The sequence below is a fragment of the Synchiropus splendidus genome, chromosome 2 (genome assembly GCF_027744825.2).
Source record: "Synchiropus splendidus isolate RoL2022-P1 chromosome 2, RoL_Sspl_1.0, whole genome shotgun sequence".
In the NCBI taxonomy this organism is placed as follows: Eukaryota; Metazoa; Chordata; class Actinopteri; order Syngnathiformes; family Callionymidae; genus Synchiropus; species Synchiropus splendidus.
In genome coordinates, this window is record NC_071335.1 from 39382203 (window position 1) to 39401509 (window position 19307).

Genomic DNA, 19307 nt, shown 5'->3' on the forward strand with positions numbered 1-19307 from the left:
ACAGATATCAATTAAATGTGCAGACCAGTGTCTCTGTATTGGACATAGTTGCTAGTTGAGATTATGAAAATGAAAACCACTTGGCCATGTTTTTATTTATTTGAACTACATTATTCACATGTAAATCTTTGGTGTTGCTGTTGTGACACAAATAATTCCCCCATACTTAATTTGGAGGGACAAATACAGGATATCAAATCTAATGTAATGTATGGAGTTGAACTTACTTTTTTCATTGCCAGTGTGTCCATCACGTAGAACTTGTTCCATGGTACCCACACAGTTCTATACTGGGTGAGGAATGGAGCACGTTCAAAACTCAGTGTCAGTGATGCTCCACCATTGGCCAGCAAATCAAACCTGTACCACAGAAAATATTAACAGGAGCATAAAACAAGCCAACACGTGTTAAAGTATGTTAGATATTATGTACAGGAGGTCAGTAAAAGTACTACAATAATACTACAGTAGTACTACAATAATTAGTACAACACTACTTGCTATAATGAATGTAATTTACAGGGGGCCCAGTAGAGTAGCTTCACACCAAAATAAAAATGGACACTTATATTTTCATGATCATATCAAATTTACATCATGGCCACCAAATGTAAACAGTTTTTACAAGGCCAATGTGCCATAAACCCTGCATCCGCTCTGGTTTCAACGACACTAAAAGACAGACAGACAACTTCAGTAATGGCTTTAGCAGGTTCCATAAGGGAAATTAGGAATAATATCAAACACTGAAGCATTTAGTCCATCTTAAAGAAACCTCTTTGTTACCAATGACCTAATGGACTGATGTGTCATCTTAGTAATGTGCTTATTGCTGCATTTACTGACTTAAGGACCACAGTTTCTGTGGAATGTTCTCCTACTCTCTTAATCCATATTTTTTTCTCCTTGTTGTCATCAACAAAAAGTTAACTACTCTCTCAAAAGTGTTTGGTTTGGTGTTTTCAGAGACACAGCTCTGGTGGAAGACGGGGAGATCAACAATCAGAACCAGTTCAGATCCATGTGTTCAAAGGAGATTATTGTCAATTAAAAAAAAAAAAAAAAAGATAATCAAGTCTTGCATATGAATAGAACAAGCTTCACAATGAGCTTCAAAATAACAATTTTACTGTTTGAATGTTCAATACACACATTCCATCTTTGCGCGTCACTGTGAATCCATGTTCAGGGTAGTGGACAAACGACACATTGACTCCAATCAATGGGGTGCCGTCTGCCGTCAACACCTGACCTCGAATCACTGACACCAAGCTAACAAAAAAAAGAGAGACAATTAGGTTTGGAGAGCAATTAATCCTTTGCAATATTTTGCTTTTGCTGCCATTTTTGAAATCATTATATTTTCAAAACCAGAAAACAAAAACAAAAACTTTTTTCTGTCAAGTCCTTCGAACACGCACACAATGCAGGCACAAACACGCACGCTCGTACACACCCACGTTTGTACCTCTATTTTGAAGGGTCCGCTCATTGCCATTATGCTTTCCCCAACCCCTCACCCTAAACCTACGCATCCAAATCAAATGGCTAACCTTTATTAGCGGCCTGCTTCACAAAGCCGGTTCACCTAAGGCGGCGAGTCATCCAACTCTGATCTGCACAACGTTTTTTGGATTCTGAACAGGGGTTAATGCTTCGTTTAATCAACCTAAAGTCAAAGTTGATCCGCAAACAGCCCATTTTTGAGGACGTCAAAAGCCCTCATCAATGGAACACAGATTGCAGGATTCACCATTGCACGGTGGTACAGTTTTCAGACACTTAAAATTTTGACACATTTAAATTTTACCATTCCATTTTTTTTAACACTAAATTCTTGACAGTTTCAATATGACAATTCTCAACATTGTTGGGACCAAAGTCAAATAACAAAAAATGTGTTCAAAACTGAACAAAAATAAATAAGCCATCATCAAATGAATATTCAGTATTCCTTTAGTCTGGGAAAGACATAAATTCTCAAAATCTTATTATTTTCACGACAATATAAATTGTCCATGTTTAGCAAGTGGACGATAAGCTGGAGAGGTGGAGATATGCCATAGAAAAGAGAGGAATGAAGGTTAGTCGCAGTAAGACAGAATACATGTGTGTGAATGAGAGGGAGCCAAGTGGACAGATGAAGTTACAGGATGTAGAGATAAAGAAAGTGGGGGACGTGGGCTCAACTGTCCAGGGCGATGGAGAGTGTGAGAAAGACGTGAAGAAGCGGGTGCAAGCAGGATGGAATAATTGGAGAAAAGTGTCAGGTGTGATGTGTGACAAAAGGGTGTTGGCAAGGATGAAAGGGAAAGTGTACAAAATGGTGGTCAGGCCAGCAAAGTTTTATGGTTTGGAAACAGTGGCACTGAGGAAAAGACGGAGGCAAAGCTGGAGGTAGCTGAGGTTCTCTCTGGGAGTGACCAGGATGGATAGGATCAGGAACCAGTATATATGAGGGACAGCACATGTCAGGTGTTGAGGAGACAAAGTCCGAGGGGCCAGTTTGGCCATGTACATAGGAGTGATAGCCAGTACATTGGAAGGAAGACGTTGATGTTGGAACTGCCCGGCAGAAGGTTAAGATGAAGGCCAAAGAGGAGATTTATGGACGTGCTGAAGGAGGACATGAGGTTTGCATGTATGAGAGAAGAGGAAGCAGAGGACAGGGTGAGATGGAGGATGATGATCCACTGTGGCAACCCCTGAAGGGAGAAGCCAAAAGAAAAATAAAGACGATAAATTATCAATGTTTCGTCCCAGAACATTTGGGAAGACAAGCTCAAATGTGTCTCCTGTTTAAGTTTGACACTTGTGACAAACTTTTATTTTTATTTTTATTATTTTCATTTTTAAGTATTGACGAAATGCATAGAAAGGACTTGTTGCTGTAATATGCAATTTAAAATTGATAAATCATAATCACAATATAAATGAAATTGGGAATTGGACAATGAATCACGATACATCACATATATATATATATATATATATATATATATATATATATGTATATATGTATATGTATATATATATATATATATATATATATATATATATATATATATATATATATATATATATATAATTACAAAATTAATCTCAATTAATTGCAGTTTAATGGTATTACAATATCTGCCACAAGACGCCACATTTGTCAATTTCATTGAATTTGGTATATTACTGAATCAAATGATGGACTCATACATACATTTAAACAACAAAATATTGTTTATTTTGCATCAGTTTGACAATGGCACAAGTTTTTGTAAAACCTTTTTTAAACTAAAGCTCCTTTAACGTCTTGAAAATATATTCAATATGAATTTCAAATGATTAAATGCCATTAAAATATTTTAACACTATTTATTAATTAATCGTAATGAACTCATTAAAGTCCCGCCACCACTATATATATCATTCATGTTACCTTTTTTTAAATGGGTTTTCGCCAAAGATGACATGTGTGGATTCTGGCCCAACTAAGAAGTGGACGCGTTGGTAGAAAGACCTGGCTACCTGAAACATGTATAGATCACTGGAATTCAGGATACAAAAATCATTGCCAGTAGCATAAGAAGACATTATGACATATGCCTACTTGCTGCACGGCCAAGGTGGATGGGGACTTCTTGAGTATCTCCACAGGTTCAGGTGACCCTCGACAGGATAATTCATTCTGACAAATGGGCTGCAGACAACAGTCTGGATCCATACAGTCCTCTAATCCATCTGAAACACACACAGACTGCTTGGAAGGATGTCCCTTCGACGAGTGATTCTTAACCATAGGGCCGAGGCCCAAGTGCCTCTTAGAGGGCTGTTACCAACTATGGAGAAGTTCTTGAAAAGAAAAATGATAAAGAAAGTCATGCTGCCTCCCCAACAGTAAAAGCTGCTCATGAAAGCACTTGTTGAAGCAGTTATTAATTCTTAATCTTAGTTCTGAACACAAATGAAACCTGGGCCCATTTTCATGGAAAAGGTGGGCCCCGAGATCAAAAAGGTTAAGAACCCCTGCCTTACACAACTGACTAAGGAAGATGACCATTTTACCCGGTATATTCTGTCATATAAATCATCACAGTATGTGCAACACAAAAAGAAAGCAAGATACACTGGAACGATATGCTGGAACCACACCGCAAAAGTGAACGTGACAAAGGGAATGAAAAACTGAACCAAGATGTATCTGACACAGAAACAGCAAGATTACTCTGGAGAAGAGACTTAAAAGAAACTGATAGCAAAAAAAGATGGCACTGGGTCTTCAGCTGTGTGTTGCAGGAGCTCTGTACCTCCTTTTCCCACTTTTCCTATTTGCCATTGCACATAGGCAGTTTTCATTGTTCTTTCTCAAAGTAGGTAATTTGGGTGGGTGCACATGGGAAACCTATTTTTGTTACACTTGTATTTATTTTTGCACTTGTTACTTTCACTTTTTGGATCCGCGTTGGGGGGGCCTTCAGCAACGACTCAGAGCATGTGAAAACGTACACACGAGACAACACTCCATGGTCTCTGTGGTCCGGCTCTGCTCTACGCGGATAAACCTGATGTGCCCGCAGTGATATGGAGGAAAAGATGAGACCAGGCAGCAGATGGAGCATTGGGACTGTAGTCTCTTGTGTTTCTCTGAGACGTGGCAGAACTGAACTTACAGTATACCAGACTTTTCACACTTGCACGCGTGGACAAGGGTGTAGACATCTCCTGCCCAGTGGACTTTTATGACTGTGGTGGCCTCAGCGTTCTCCTGTGGGTCTGGCCCCGGGCAGCACAGAGAAGGAAGAGACTTAACAAGCTGGACAGGAGGGCCATTTCTGTCCCAGGCTGTGCATTGGACTCTGTGGAGAAGGTGAGTGAGAGGAGGATGTTGGCCAAGATCAATTCCATCATGGACAACAGCTCTCACCCACTGCACCAGAGCGTAGCAGCTCCTTCTGTGGACGACTGAGGCACCCTCGGTGCAGGAAGGAGCGCTAACGCATCCCCACTGCTGTCAGACTACACAACTCTACTCTGAAGTTAACACTGCATAGTTACCAGTCTGATATTGTGTAATGCACATAACACGCCACGCCATGTCGCACGACGACATTGTATATTTGTCATGTTATGACTACCTATTTGCACTAACCACTTACTTATCTCTGTTTTTTGCACTACCAACTATCAATCTATCTAACTGACCTGACAGTAGCACATTGCACAACATGACAGGACATCACACAGAAACAAGATTCTATTCAGTTACCGATAACCATAACTTTTCAATCTCTGTAGAAGAGATGTTGACTGCACAGTATGTAATGCATATGAAGCAACGTGAATGTCGTGGTGTGGGTAATACAAATGTCAATTGTATTTACATGTATGAGAGAAGATATTATATAACATTCATTCATTCATGCTGTGGTATGAGATTGTCATTTGAAAAGTTGATACTGATTTTTGTATGCTGATGTGTGACAAAAACCATGATAGGAGTTACACAACACAACTATCACTATATCGGTACCACATTTTACTAATTTGGTTTTCCCCCAATGTCTGACTGATTATTTTTAATAGGCGTCCATATATAAGTTTCTGCTAGTCATTTTATTGTGTTTACTAAACCATAGTGGAGACATACTAGCAAGGTTAACTCCGACGTTAGCCGCTATTGGCTAACATCTGTGGCGAACATCCACGGCTAATGTCTGCAAGCATTTGTCATACAGAAAGATGAGCATTGCTGTTTCAATGCCACTAGTAGCGTTGATGGACTATCTGGTTTGGGAAACTGGGAGATCATGCCAAGTATCACAACTGTGTCCCAGCAGCTGCCGCAGCTGACTCCTATGTTCTGCAGACCTGCACCAAGCTGCTGAGAGACACGACCAGCGCCAACATTTGCATGTCCCTGGCAATGGTTCTGGAACTTATTGAAGGAGACTATTTTCTAATTCTGAGGTCTGTCTCCGCTGTCAACTCAAAATAAAAGTGTGAGTGACATTTTGGTGTTCACGCTCATCAATGTTTGTATGCTCTGTAGATGATGTAATAAAGTTGGGCAGGAAAAATAAGCTGCACCTTCATCTTTATTTATCTATGTTCACATTCTTTTGTTAATAAAGCAATTTGTGAATATGCAGTCGAAATAGTTAGTTGTCTGGGTCAGTCGCTCTGTCAGCTGCTTCAGCCTCTCAAAAGATCCTGGCTTTACTCACTGGGTGAATGACTGAGTTTGAGTCCTGATGTCGATGATAGATGTTTCTCGAGTTCCCTTTGCAAGTATAAGCTTGACAGTGTTGTGGATATCATGTTCTTCTTCTTCTTTTCCTTTCGGCGTCTCCCTTCAGGGGTCGCCACAGTGGATCATCTTCGACTCACTCCTCTGCTTCCTCTTCCCTCAAACCCACAAACCTCATGTCCTCTTTCAACACATCCATAAATCTCCTCTTTGGCCTTCCTCTCAACCTTCTGCCTGACAGTTCCAACCTCAACATCTTCCTATCAATGTGCTGGCTACCACTTCTCTGTACATGTCCAAACAATCTCCATCTAGCCTCTCTGACTTTGTCTCCTCCACACCTGACATGTGCTGTCCCTCTGATATACTGCTTCTTGATCCTATCCATCCTAGTCACTTCTAGAGAGAACCTCAGCATCTTCATCTCTGCTGTTTCCAAATCATAAAACATTGCTGGCCTGATCACTGTTTTGTGCACTTTCCCTTTCATCCTTGCTGACAAACTTTTGTCGGACATCACACCTGACACTTTATTCCAATTATTCCACCCTGCCTGCAACCACTTCTTGACCTCTTTCTCGCACTCTCCATGGCCCTGGACAGTTAAGCCTAAGTATCATCATGGCAAACAAGAAGGGGTTCAGAGCTGAGCCTTGATGCATCCCACTCGTTCTTGAAGAGGGGATCATCTCACTCTTAAAGACCTTAAATGTTCGAGTCAAAAAGTCTACTGCCACCTCTCCTTAACACTTCCACACCTCCACAGGTATATCATCAGTGCCCACTGCCTTTCCACACTTCATCCTCTTCAATGCCCTTCTCACTTCAGCCTTACTAATCTTTGCCACGTCCTGATCTACGATGGTCACTGCTTCTACTCTTTGTTCTCCCTTTTTTTCTCATTCATGAGCTCGTCAAAGTATTCTTTCCATCTCAGCAACACACTTCTGTTATCAGTCACTTTTGCGGGACCTCCCTGTATTCCTGTCTACTCTTTTCTGTTCTCTCAACATACCATTTTTTCTTAGCTAACCTCTTCCTTTGTACACACTCCTTCTTCATTCCACCACCAAGTCCCCTTATCCACTTTTCTTCTAGATGACACTGCAAGAACTCTTCTACCTGTCTCCCTGATCACCTCATTCATCTGGAAGTCCTTCTTGGCCACTAATGCCACCTTCAATCCCTCCCTGAAGGCAACACAAGACTCTTCCACTTTCAGCTTCCAATCCTTTGTCTTTTGCTCCGCCTTTGCCCTCTTCACCTTCCTCACCACCATGGTCATCCTGCACACCACCATCCTATGCTGTCTGGCCACACTCTCACCCACTAGTACTATACAATCACTAATCTCCTTCAAGTGACATCGTCTATAAAAGATGTAATCCACCTATGTGCTCCTACCTCCACTTCTGTAAGTCAACCTATGCTTCTCTCTCTTCCGGAAGAAAGTATTGACCACATCCATTTCCATAGTTTTTGCAAAGTCTACAACCACCTGACCTTCAGTGTTCCGATCTTGGATACCAAACTTTCTCCACTTCCTCGTCATCTTTGTTTCCTGCACCTGCAACGTGTCCATTGAAGTCTGCCCCAATGAGCACTCTCACCTGTGGGGCATAAGCACTAACAACAGTGAAGATGACCCCTTCAATTTCTAACTTGAGAACGATCACTCTGTCTGATACTCGGTTCACTTCTAGAACATTCCTGGCAAACTCTTCCTTCAAGATGACTCCCACTCCATTCGTGCTCACGTTGGGATTCAAGTTAATTCAGCACTTTCAGTTGCCCATACTGTAGGTGTCAATGTGTCAGTGAATGGTTATTTGTTGGTCTGCATGTGTGCTGCCGTGTGATGAACTGGCAATTTGTCCTTGGTGCGCCCCACCTTTCCCCCGCGCCCCTCCTCCGGAGGACAAAGCGAAATAGAAGATTTATGTAAATCATTAGAATCATCAAAACTATTTACAGTAGTACAAGAGCAAGAGTAAAGATAAATGGGGACCATTCAGATTATTTTTGTCTAAGGAGAGGAACCAGACAAGGTTTATACCGTGCCATTTATTAATATACAATATATAAATTAAAAGGTTTGGAAAATTGTCTTGCTATTACCTAAATACACCCAAAACACAGGTTCTGACCTTAAGTGTGACCCTTCCCTTAGTCATCAGAAATGGTGATTTATGCATCCCTTTGGTTAGATTTGGATTTATTGTTTTGCTATAATTTCTCACAAATAAAAGAAATAATAATAATATGAATAATAATTTTGTTTCTGTTTACTCTGCTGCTTTGATTGAAGTTGCAGGTGTCTGCCATCTGCTTGAGTAACGGAGTAATTACATCAGGCGTCAAATTTGGAGCTGGTCTAACTTAAATGCTACAATGCGGTCCATTGCAACTTCGGCACTCAAAGCTTTAAGTATGGCAGGGTAGAGCTGCCATTTAAAAAAATTAAGTAAAATAAATCAGGTATCATGTTATTTCATGACACTCTCATATAAATTACGTGATTATGTGATAGTTAAGTCTTATGTAATAACGTGATAGCCCAGCATTACATAAAAATGAAAGAAATGGACTCGGAAACACTCCATGAACACTTCCGGGTTGGTAGAAGGTAGCGTCCTTTGAGTAACGGCTTGCTTGCTGAGCCAGATTTGGATGCAGACAAACAGATGAGGACTCAAAGGTGTTCTTTGGAGGACATTTCCAGCTCGGTACTAAGATACTGCAACCATGACATGGACATGTGAAACACCAAGGGGACGGCACAGCAAGACAATGGTATGATTTGTTTAGTTAATTCTGAGTCATAGCTCTGAATAAAATAAACTGAGACTTTCTTGTTGAACAAACAGTTTGCTGAGCAGAGCTCTCGTTCTGTGTTTTAGCTGTCAAGTTTGTTAACTGAGCAGATCAACTGATCTTGCTCGTCTACATATGACTACTTTAAGGACTGCTACCAACCGGAAGTGTTAACAGAATGTTTCTGGGTCGATTCATCATGTAAAAACGTATACTGAACTATTAACGTTTTTACATGAAACTGAAGCATTGTCCGACTTCCATCTGCTCATACATACTAGACTCGACGGCCGAGCAGAACATGCACGTTCCAAACAGAGTTCTGCTGCTGTTTATGTGTGCATTTTCACGCAGTTTGTGTCACAAGTCTGAAAATTTTCTTGGAGAAATGGCCTCATAAAAATAAATAGGTGGAAATGGTAAAGGGATATTTAAGGAAGCCATTTTGTATTTGTATTCCTGTACATCAGTTTTTATAATTATTGTATTTCCTCCTCCCTCTCATTCTTTGGAGAATTTCTTTTTTTCTCCTCTTGTATTCACCTATAATTGGTTCTCAGGGTCCTCAGAGTGCAGGGAATCATATAGGGCAGTATTTGAGACCATCACTTGTGGTGAAAAACCTATGCAAATAACAAAGGTGTGGGCCACACACTGGCTTTCAATTGAACCTGCCATTGTGCGTACCTTGGACCAGTGGGAGGAGCTCAAGTTGCACTTCAACACCACAAGGTCAACGGAGCACTGTTACATGGCCGAGGTCTTGTACAACATCTACAAGGACCCTCAAAATGTACTGTACCTGACAGTCCTGAGTCAGTGCTTAGAGAGGTGCAGCAGGCCATAAAGGCCTTTGAGGGAGAGGAGACAGACCCAGTGAAGCTCCTTGATTGCCTCATTAGTCTGATCAAGTCTGTCAGCAGCAGAGTGCGAAATCCCTCAGCAAGAGTGGATGTACTCACAGAACCCATCGATGGGTTTATAAGTCCCAAACCATATCTTGGTTACCTTTTTGAATCAAAGGCAGCTGAGGTTCGTTTGGGAGAAGATAAAGTGAGTGAAGTCAGGAAGAGGTGTATAAACTTCCTCATCTCCCTGACCAACGAACTTCGGGAGAGACTGCCCAACAACATAAAAACACTGCAGGGCATGTCAGTGTTGGAGGGGTCTCTAAACCACAACAAGGGCTTTGGAGAAATTTTGAGCACGATCAGGCTCCTTGGGTATTCTCCAAATGAAACTGACAAAATAGTTCAGCAGTGGCAAACAATCCATCACAGGACACAGTGGGCTTTTGGACTGAGGTGCATCAGTTCAGGGATGCGGATGGCAGCAACCTCTATGTGCGCTATAGCCTGAAGTTGGTGTTTTGCGGCAGTTTGGCACATCTGCTGCCTATTCATTCTAGGCAGCACCTTCTGCTGCCACAGGCGCAGCATCATCTTCCCATTCCTTGTGTGTTGACCCCGGTCCACGTTTGGCTTCCGGCGCCCTTAGTTCCTATTATTGTCTGTCTGTATTATTTATCTGCCATCTACGATTAAATCTTTAATTTAATCTCGAGTCACTGTGTCTTCGAACGAGTGACTGCTTTTGGAAAGCTGTTTTTGTGGAACTCCATCTAGTTTTCCCTGTACATTTTGTAAATAGCCTCTTTGTTGCATTTTTTCCACTCTTTGTAAATAGTCACTGAGATCACTGCACTTCTGGGAGAAGACTGAGTTTCTTTAGACTACAGGATCATTTTTTTTTTTTTTGGAGTCTGGACAAGAACCCCGTGACTCAAATAATATTTAGTGCCCTTTATGCAAGAAGCCTTCAGCTACTTTAAATCTGTTCTCTTTTCCTCTCCCATCCTTGCAGCTCTACAAATGGTTTGATCATCTAAGATTCGAGTGATGTACGTGCAAGAGTCCATTGCAATATATGCACTCAACACTAGATGGGAGAAAGCCTCACACAGTGGACCTTAAATCTGTCCTGTTTGTGGGGCGCTAACCCTGTGAATGGTGGTAAAGTAGATGGAATCAGTCTGCCGGTGAGGAAGTTCACAGATAAAGAGCCATTGCTACTCACTGTTGACATGCTATTAATGTTCACTTATGAGAAGGGTCAGCTATTTGTCCTTCGAGTTCACTTGAATATTAAATTCAGCAACCACGGAAATGGAGAGGGATCATTTTAGTCAGAACATTCAACTAAAAGAAAAATCATTTTATTAAAATATTTACGTATACAGTACAATCACATATAAAACTGAGGGGAAATTAATTTCAAGGTTATATTCACAGATACAGTCATCCAGCGACCACTCCACTCTTAACATTGAATCTAAATTGGAGACAGAAGCAAATATACTGTATCTCTTAAATGAAGAAGATCGGCAAAATATTTGCATGTATCACTGCACCAGCTCCAGCTCATGCCAGAATTTGCTTAGAAGGAATTTGTTTAGAAAAACATGATACATATTTTTATAACTCATGGAAGAACATATATTCTTAGTGACAGGACCGAGTCTGGAAAATGTTGACAATGCAATCATCAATCAGTCAATCATTTCCACAAATATTGAGAATGTCTTCTACAAATGTCTACTGGCAAGATAATTGAGAAGAACTTAATCCTGTGTTGGATTTTAACCATGAAAGCAATTTTAGCTTAGTATATTGATGCAATATACCCACTAATATTGCCAGAAAGGACAAATACCTAATTAAAGTATTACTTATGGCAAGAGAAAAGGCAGTGACAAAAAAATGTCTGACCAAAGAGCTCGAGGAGCAGAGGGTGGTTGTTAGACGCATGTTGAAAATAGAGAAAAGTGGGAAATTTTTTTTTTGTTTTGTTTTGAGAAATGCCTTAAAATAATGTCACTGTTGCTTAGTAATAGACACCCCGAATAGAAAATAAGTGTTTTCAAGTCCTTTTTTATTGTTTTATTTTTATACATTAATGTTCTCTCGGGGACTGAAAGTAGCCGCCAGCAGTAAGTGTAGCTTTTCCCTGAAGGTTTTGATGATTGTTTTGTAAATGTTGTAAAAAAGGAAAATTTAATAAAAGTTGAATACAAAAAAAGCAAACAACAAAAATAGAACAACATAAGAATAATTGTAAAGCTAACAAATACAAATATGATATCAATGATGATAGCAACAATCAAATGCAATATACACCCTCAAATCAATTATTTAAATAAATGCGTGTACACAAATGTGGTCCTTTTATGTATTTTTTTTAATTATCTTTTTGTGCTCTCTGTGTGATGTTTGGTACAACAACTCAAGTACATGCTGACATCTGAGAACTCACTTTTTCTAGTACCCAATAAGAGAACATAAGCAGTACATAAGTTCGAAAACAGCAGTGTCTTTTTTCAGCTGCGTCAGTTGAAAGCTGAAAACAACACATATTTGGGTTGCGAATCCGGTATTTGAACATAAAAAAACATCTTGTAAGATAACTGTGCAAGGTCTCTAACTAATCAAACCATTCAGCAATTGGTCAAATATTCAGCGCATGAATAAATCAACTTGTTGGGCAAGTCAGCTGGAATAGAAGTCATTGTGATCTGCCATTGGCACTATCTGCTAGGACGCACACACATTCGGCTGATAGGAGCTCCCACCCCTCTGTCAATATGATTGCTTAGCGCATCTTCCAAAAGGGCTGGGTATAATATGCACCCAAAACGAGGAGGAGGGAATCGACATGGAGTGAAGAGGGACAGAACAAGTTGGTAAAAGAATAGTCGGGAAATGCAAATGTGGCAAATAAATCTGACATAGGGATTTCCTTATTTATATTGACATATCAGTGTGTATTCATTTCTTTACAGCCAAATAAATTTATGTCAATTTGACCATATTTCAAAATATAATTCCACTCTATCCTGTTGGTTTTATGGTTGGATTTCCAATTCCTTCTTTGTTATTTAATTGCGGCAATCCAGGCATTCCACAATTCAGATGCAGTAGCCGGCCTTGGTTGGTTCAGAAAATATGGTAAACATGCACACACAAATAAAGTCTCACACAAAACATACCTCCTTCGTTGTCCTTGCCATCTGTACAGAGTGTTTCCATCTGTACATGACACCCAACTCCCCTCCAGCCTGCTTGACAGATGCAGCGCCATCCATTTGACTCCAGGGCACATTGGCCATTATTGTTGCAGAGACCAGGGCAGCCCTCTATGCAAATGGAAAAAGAAAAAAAAGCAATCGTCACAGTGTAGGGGAAGGAGACATCAAAGGTGGAGGCTGACATTATAGGTGAAATATGGATTTTGAAATTTTTGGACTTTAATTTAGCTCTAATACATTGATAATGAGACTCAATTGAACTGTAACGGCCTTGACTACTGGTATTTGATTACAACACATGGCATGTGATACGTTTTCATGCGTTCATCTCTCTAAATCATGACCTCACACCTACGTGCACTGAAAATTGGAAATGTTTTGGGCTATTTTTTAAGACATGCAACTACTATGTATAGGTTAAAGGCAGCTGTCGGAAACCAATGGCTAGTGAGCCAGATGAGGCTCTTTTGATGACTGCATCTGCGATAGATCTTTTGGCCTGACTCTGGCTTAATCCAACATCTTCTCTTAACGGACCCAGCACTTGTTAACACGGCACTGACATCAGGGCTCAATGAAACTGACAAAACAGCCTCCAAAATGGTAAACTTTGGTCTGACCCCAATGTTGTGTAACCACTGCAGAAATAACATTGGCAGTGGCACCGCCGATTTTGCGCATGGCAACTAGATAGATATCCTGCTGCCCATGGGTCGGATTCATCACAGCAGCAAAGGACTAAGTACAACATATTTGCGTTATATTCTCCACAATTCCTGTGAGAGTCAAGGAAGACATTGATGGACACTGTGATGAAAGTGGATGATGTCACCGACTAGCGGTGATTGATTCCATTTAGTTGTAGCCAGTAAAGATATGTACGCCTCATGGAAATGCATTTTATATGAGGAAAATTTTTTGGCTCTCACGCAAGGAGGTGGCCCTTGTTTTAAAGGGAGGGGCCATGAGAGGAAATTGCGAAACACAGTTTAAAACAAAAGGTATATATTTCAGCTATATATTCGACTGTGTCACATATAAAATTGCTAAAAGATAGCGGTTGTTGTCACCTAAACAGTAAAGGTTCAAACTCCCCCCTTGGTTTCATTCTGAAAAGTGCTGTCGAAATTAAGTTTTATAATCTGGGTCCTTGGTTTTGCAGCTGCTTCCACCTCTCACTGGATCCTGCCTGTCTTCACTGGCTGCATGACAGAGTTCCATCTCTGATGTTGAACGATAGATACTTCTAGAGTTGCCTTTGCAAGTATAAGCTGGGCAGTGTTGTGTATATTGCCATCTATGATTACATTTTTCGCTGTTTCGCCACAGTCTTTCCTCATAAACAAACGTGGAATGGGAGGCGGGACAGTAGAGCCAGCTTGATAACATCTTGCAATTACACTCATTCACCTATAGTGTCGCCAAAAGCGCATTTTCTCATCCTACCTACAGCTGCTTGAACAAGTTGCTTCTTGAACATCTTTGAGTTGTTAAAAGTAATTATTAAAACAAAAAATTTAAAGAATAACCAAACAGACAAACACAATGACTGTTGTATGTTACATATCTTCCAAATGTATACTTTTAGTGTAAAGAGAGATGTACAAAGTAGAGGCACAGAGAGCAACATACAAATCAGACAACACTGTTTTATATTGATTTATTTTTTGATTTGATTTTATATTGATTGATTTAAGATTTTGTTTCATTGCATCAAGTCATGCATCTGTCTATGAGGAGAGTCACTCATGATGTCAAACTGCTTAGCTGCAGTGTGCTTCACCATTTGTGCTGTGTTTTGGAGCTGACAAAGATTAAGATGAGATTTAAAACCATTTAATCCAGGTCTGTGAGTCTGTATGGATCCGAAATATGTGACTACTACAAATGGGTGACGGTTGTTTGATATATTCACCTTTGTCTCCCTCATATACGCAGTCCACATCACAGGTTCACAGGGAGTTTTGAGTCTGTACTACTGCGATATTTGCTCTCATCTCATTAACTCTCTGCCAGGTGAGGACCCAGCTCTAGATAATCAAGGCAAGGAGAGCTACGGGTCATGACAACATCACTTCCTGGCTTCTCAAATTATGTGCAGAGCAGCTGTGCGGAATTGTCCAGCACATGTTCAACCTGATCTTGAGGCTGGGCATCATCCCTCAGCTGTGACAGACATTGTGTCGGGTTCTGGGGCCAAAGTCCCTGCTCATGAAGAACCACTACAGGCCGGTAGCTGTGACATCTCATCTGATGAAGATCCTGGACAGACTCATCATGCCCACCTGCATCTACTGGTGAGCTTCTTGATGGATCTGCTCCATTTCTGACATCAGAAAGCTCAGTTATGCTAGTGTGGACACCCACCTCACAAATTGGACTTTGGAGTACATCACCAGTATGGGAACCGGGGGCTCCTTTCCTCTTCATGCTCGACATCACACACTTCGCCCACAATACATAACACCTGCCAGTACAGGGAGATAACTGCAGGCTGGTTCCAGAAAAAAGCAACACCTATGCAGGCTCCAATACTCTCCACCTGCACCTGTGGACATCCTTGGTATTGTGTGGGTTTCATTATACAAGAACCCGCGTGTTTACCTGGATAATAAACTGGACTAAATGAAAAATTCAAGAAAGGGCAGAGCAGACTGATCCAGATCATCTATTTTTTGTCTATTGTCTTCTTTTTATGTTGTTGATTCATTTACGCTGGCACTTTGCAGTTGTATAAAAGGTGCATAATAATGAATCTGTCACTCTTAGAGCCCGCTGCTTATTTGCATTTTACGTTATGTTCCTTTCCCATCGTTCCTTTTTCCTTGTGTGTGGAGTTAGTGTTCGGTCACTGTTCACGTTGCGTCGTGGTTCAGCAACACTCATGCATTTAAGTAACTGAGCGGAAGTAAGTTGAGTCGTCCTTATATTAAGCATGATGTTGTGTGGATGCACGTTTGGTCGTAGTTTATGTGTCCAAAATGTCCGTCACCGAGTCCCAGTATTGTGTAGTCCCATGTCGGTCGCTAGGTGTCGACATTATACCGTTTATAAATCTGTGTTACTTTTGTTTGTGTGTGGATTTAGAAATGTCTGCATCCTTGTTAACTAGTGTTATTAACCTGACGTGAGTTGTGATTTCTTACTTCATTACAGACTAATATTGATGCTTTGCTGAGTGCTGCGAATAAGTAACATTGAATCAGGACCTTCTCCTCATCTCTTCAACCTCCTCCTGTATCCTGACCGATACACTATCTTGAACTGCCGTAGCACCTAATTGAAATCAATGCAACCATGCCTGTTTATTGGTCCTTCAAGTCGGACACAGCGTCCAAGATGGATTCAGATGGAGAGATCCACCCTGTCGTCAGACCTCGGTGACGAACACGTCCTCTTGCCAGACTTCTAGACTTTGAAGTGGAGTATGCAGGCCTCCCTCACAGTGGACATATGGGATTAACATTATCACTTATCACTTATGAGAGAAGATTCATCGTATACAATGCCCTGCTATTCAAACCCTGCTCCCTACAGTGGACTTTCAGGGCATGTTGCTCAACCAGAGACCCCTCGACGAACCCCAGCTCATCTTCAGGGAAGAGACTGGTACTGTCCTGATAAACCTTCACTTTCCTACTCAAGTCATGAGCCCTATTACTCCGAGCTGAGAGCCATCCAAGAGGAGAATGCTAATGCATACACAACAAGTTTTTCAGTCTGGCGTGAGAGCACTGGACGAGATATGGTGCGAGATTAAAGAGCTCCTCCAGGTGGCCTCTTCACTGAAAGCCGACATTGGTCAAGCTGCTAAGCCAAGCTGGGGGAGCCAAGACCTGTCTTCGGGAGTTGTCAATCCTATAGAGCTACAGATGAAGATGAGGAAGAGAACTGGCCTGATCCTCCACCCTGGCCTTCTGCTGAGACCGACCTCTACGACGGCATTCACAACCTTCAGATTGATCATCGACGACCTGCTGGTTCAGTTTACTATGCTGACAACTCTGCTGTCTACCCTCCTCCCCTCCATCGCTGCTGAAACCCGGCCAACTGGATCTCTCTGCTGGTTCTGGATCCTTTCCCTGAAGACAACCAACTTCCTCACAGCCACAGCCTACTCCCTCCTACCCAGGCCGAACACGCCCCACGTCTATACCAGCCTATCAGCTTCCAACAGTCTATGCAACGGCACCCAACGCGGGTCGTCATGTGCTTGAGCAGTTATATAGAGGCCCACAGCGGACCATCCCAAAGTTCCTGCACCATGACCCAAGTGAGTTTGTGAGGCTTCGCATAGCTTTGGAAAACCATCTGCCAGTCGATGCTACTGAACTCTAAGTACCAAGTACTGGTTGATCATTTAATGTTTGATGAAGCCAAACTCATAGCTGATGCTTATTTGAACTAGCCAACCCCCTACACTCACACAATGATGGCCCTACATGACAAATTTGGCCAACCTCATCACCTGGCTCTAAGAAAAATAGTGAGCGTATTAAAGGCCCCTGAAGTTAGGCATGTCGGCCTGTTGCAGACCCTGGGACCTGAAGGTGAAATTGAACTGAACTGTGGCTCTCATGTTGCTCAATTGCTGAGCAAACTACCTCCAGAACATTCGTAGACACCAGTGCAACCAGGAGCTGCCCAAACGTTGTATGAGCTGTCAGAGTGGCTCCGTTATGAGTCATGGTGTCAAGGATTCGATAATCAGCTCGGGGGAAGAGGAAGTCGAGATAGAAGCTATGCTAAGAGTGAGAGCCCCAAGAAACAAACAACTACAATCCTGCATGGTGCTGAAGAGCCGCCAGGGCCCCCCATATAGCCAGGTAAAGATCAGTAAAGAACCGAACTAAGACAACAGCCTACTGGGCTTACTGTGAGAGCACAGAGCATTGCTTCAGTCAATGCAATGATGTCGCCCAGCTTCCCAAAGATCAACTGAAAGAATGGATCCGGGCTAATAATCGGTGCTGTCGATGTGCTCGGAACCATCAAGCAGCACATTGCGCACTGAAGAAAGCCTGTAACATCTGCCAGAAGAAACACCTATTGGCCCTTCACGAAATAAATACAAGAGCAACAAGTGGGAGCATGAATACTGCAGTTAGAGAAGAAGCCTGCCTAACTAGTTGTACCTCAGATGCCCTCTACCTTGACCGAAATTGAACCAGGAACAGAGTCCTATTGAAAGTTGTGCCATTGCTCGTACAGTATGGAAGCAAACTCTGGACATGTTTGCCATTCTAGGTGATGGGTCAGAGAGAACTATGCTTCTCCCTGCGGCAGCTAAGTTCTTTGGTATGAAGGGCCTTCCTGAAGATCTCCTACTGCAGACAGTACGTCAGGATATCCGGGTGCGCCATGGCCATACAGTGTCTTTCAGCGTCTCCCCAGCTACCAACCCTGAGAACAGATACACCATTGAAGGAGCATTCACAGCTAGCTGTCTCAGCCGGCCCATCCTGTTGATCGTCTGCAGAGGAAGTTGGGCCTGCAACAATCCAGATGTTCTGAGTCACCTACCTCGTGAAGCCAGGTTCAGAGAGCCTCGACCTGTGGCTTGCACAGGACAAGTCAAACCCCCTTAAGTCAACACTTGGCCTCAGTTGGAACTGGAGACACCCTGAGTTACAAACACCGGCCAGTGACCTATGAGATCCCCACCTTGAGGAACATCTATTGAGTCCTTTCCTCTCAATATGACCCTTTAGGTCTCCTGCTGCCCTTCTCTACTTGAGCCAAGCTCATTATTCGGCAGCTGTGGGACAAGCAGCGCAGCTGGGATGATCCCAACCAACCTCCTGAGCTCCTACAGGCCTGGTTGAGCTGGGAGGCCGAACTGCAGTCCCTACCCACCGAGAGAAACACTGGGGGCTCATATTTAAATGTATGACCACCAGAGCTGTGCACCTGGATCTCCTTAATAGCCTGGATGCTGATGCTTACCTGATGGCTTTGCGGAGATTCATTGCAAGACAAGGTACTGCTGCAGAGGTGTGGTCAGACAGAAGGACCAACTTCAAAGCTGGAGAAAGAGCGCTTTTTGTTATTTATGCGTTGTGAGTAACCTCTGAGTGCGTCTTCTGTTGTCCCCCTTAGTCAGGTTTGTTATTAATCACCTGTTTTCTGTTTTCAGCTTTTTCCCTGCCCGTGTTTCCTCACTCCTGCGTT

The 19307-nt window shown here is 42.1% G+C and overlaps 1 protein-coding gene across 11 annotated transcripts in view; it reads right to left on the bottom strand.

Moving 5' to 3' along the window:
* LOC128755059 (teneurin-3-like) overlaps positions 1–19307 on the bottom strand; it is a 162663-nt gene that overhangs the window by 38261 nt on the left and 105095 nt on the right. For all 11 annotated transcript variants that reach the window (XR_008414014.1, XR_008414015.1, XM_053858266.1 and 8 more), the window contains 5 exons: positions 13098–13244; positions 3602–3732; positions 3431–3519; positions 1153–1272; positions 228–360 (listed from right to left, as the gene is read on the bottom strand). Coding sequence is in view for 9 of the 11 variants with exons in the window: in XM_053858266.1 (XP_053714241.1) it covers positions 228–360; positions 1153–1272; positions 3431–3519; positions 3602–3732; positions 13098–13244 (620 nt within the window). In the remaining 2 variants the exon portion in view is untranslated. The remainder of the gene's footprint in view (positions 1–227; positions 361–1152; positions 1273–3430; positions 3520–3601; positions 3733–13097; positions 13245–19307) is intronic.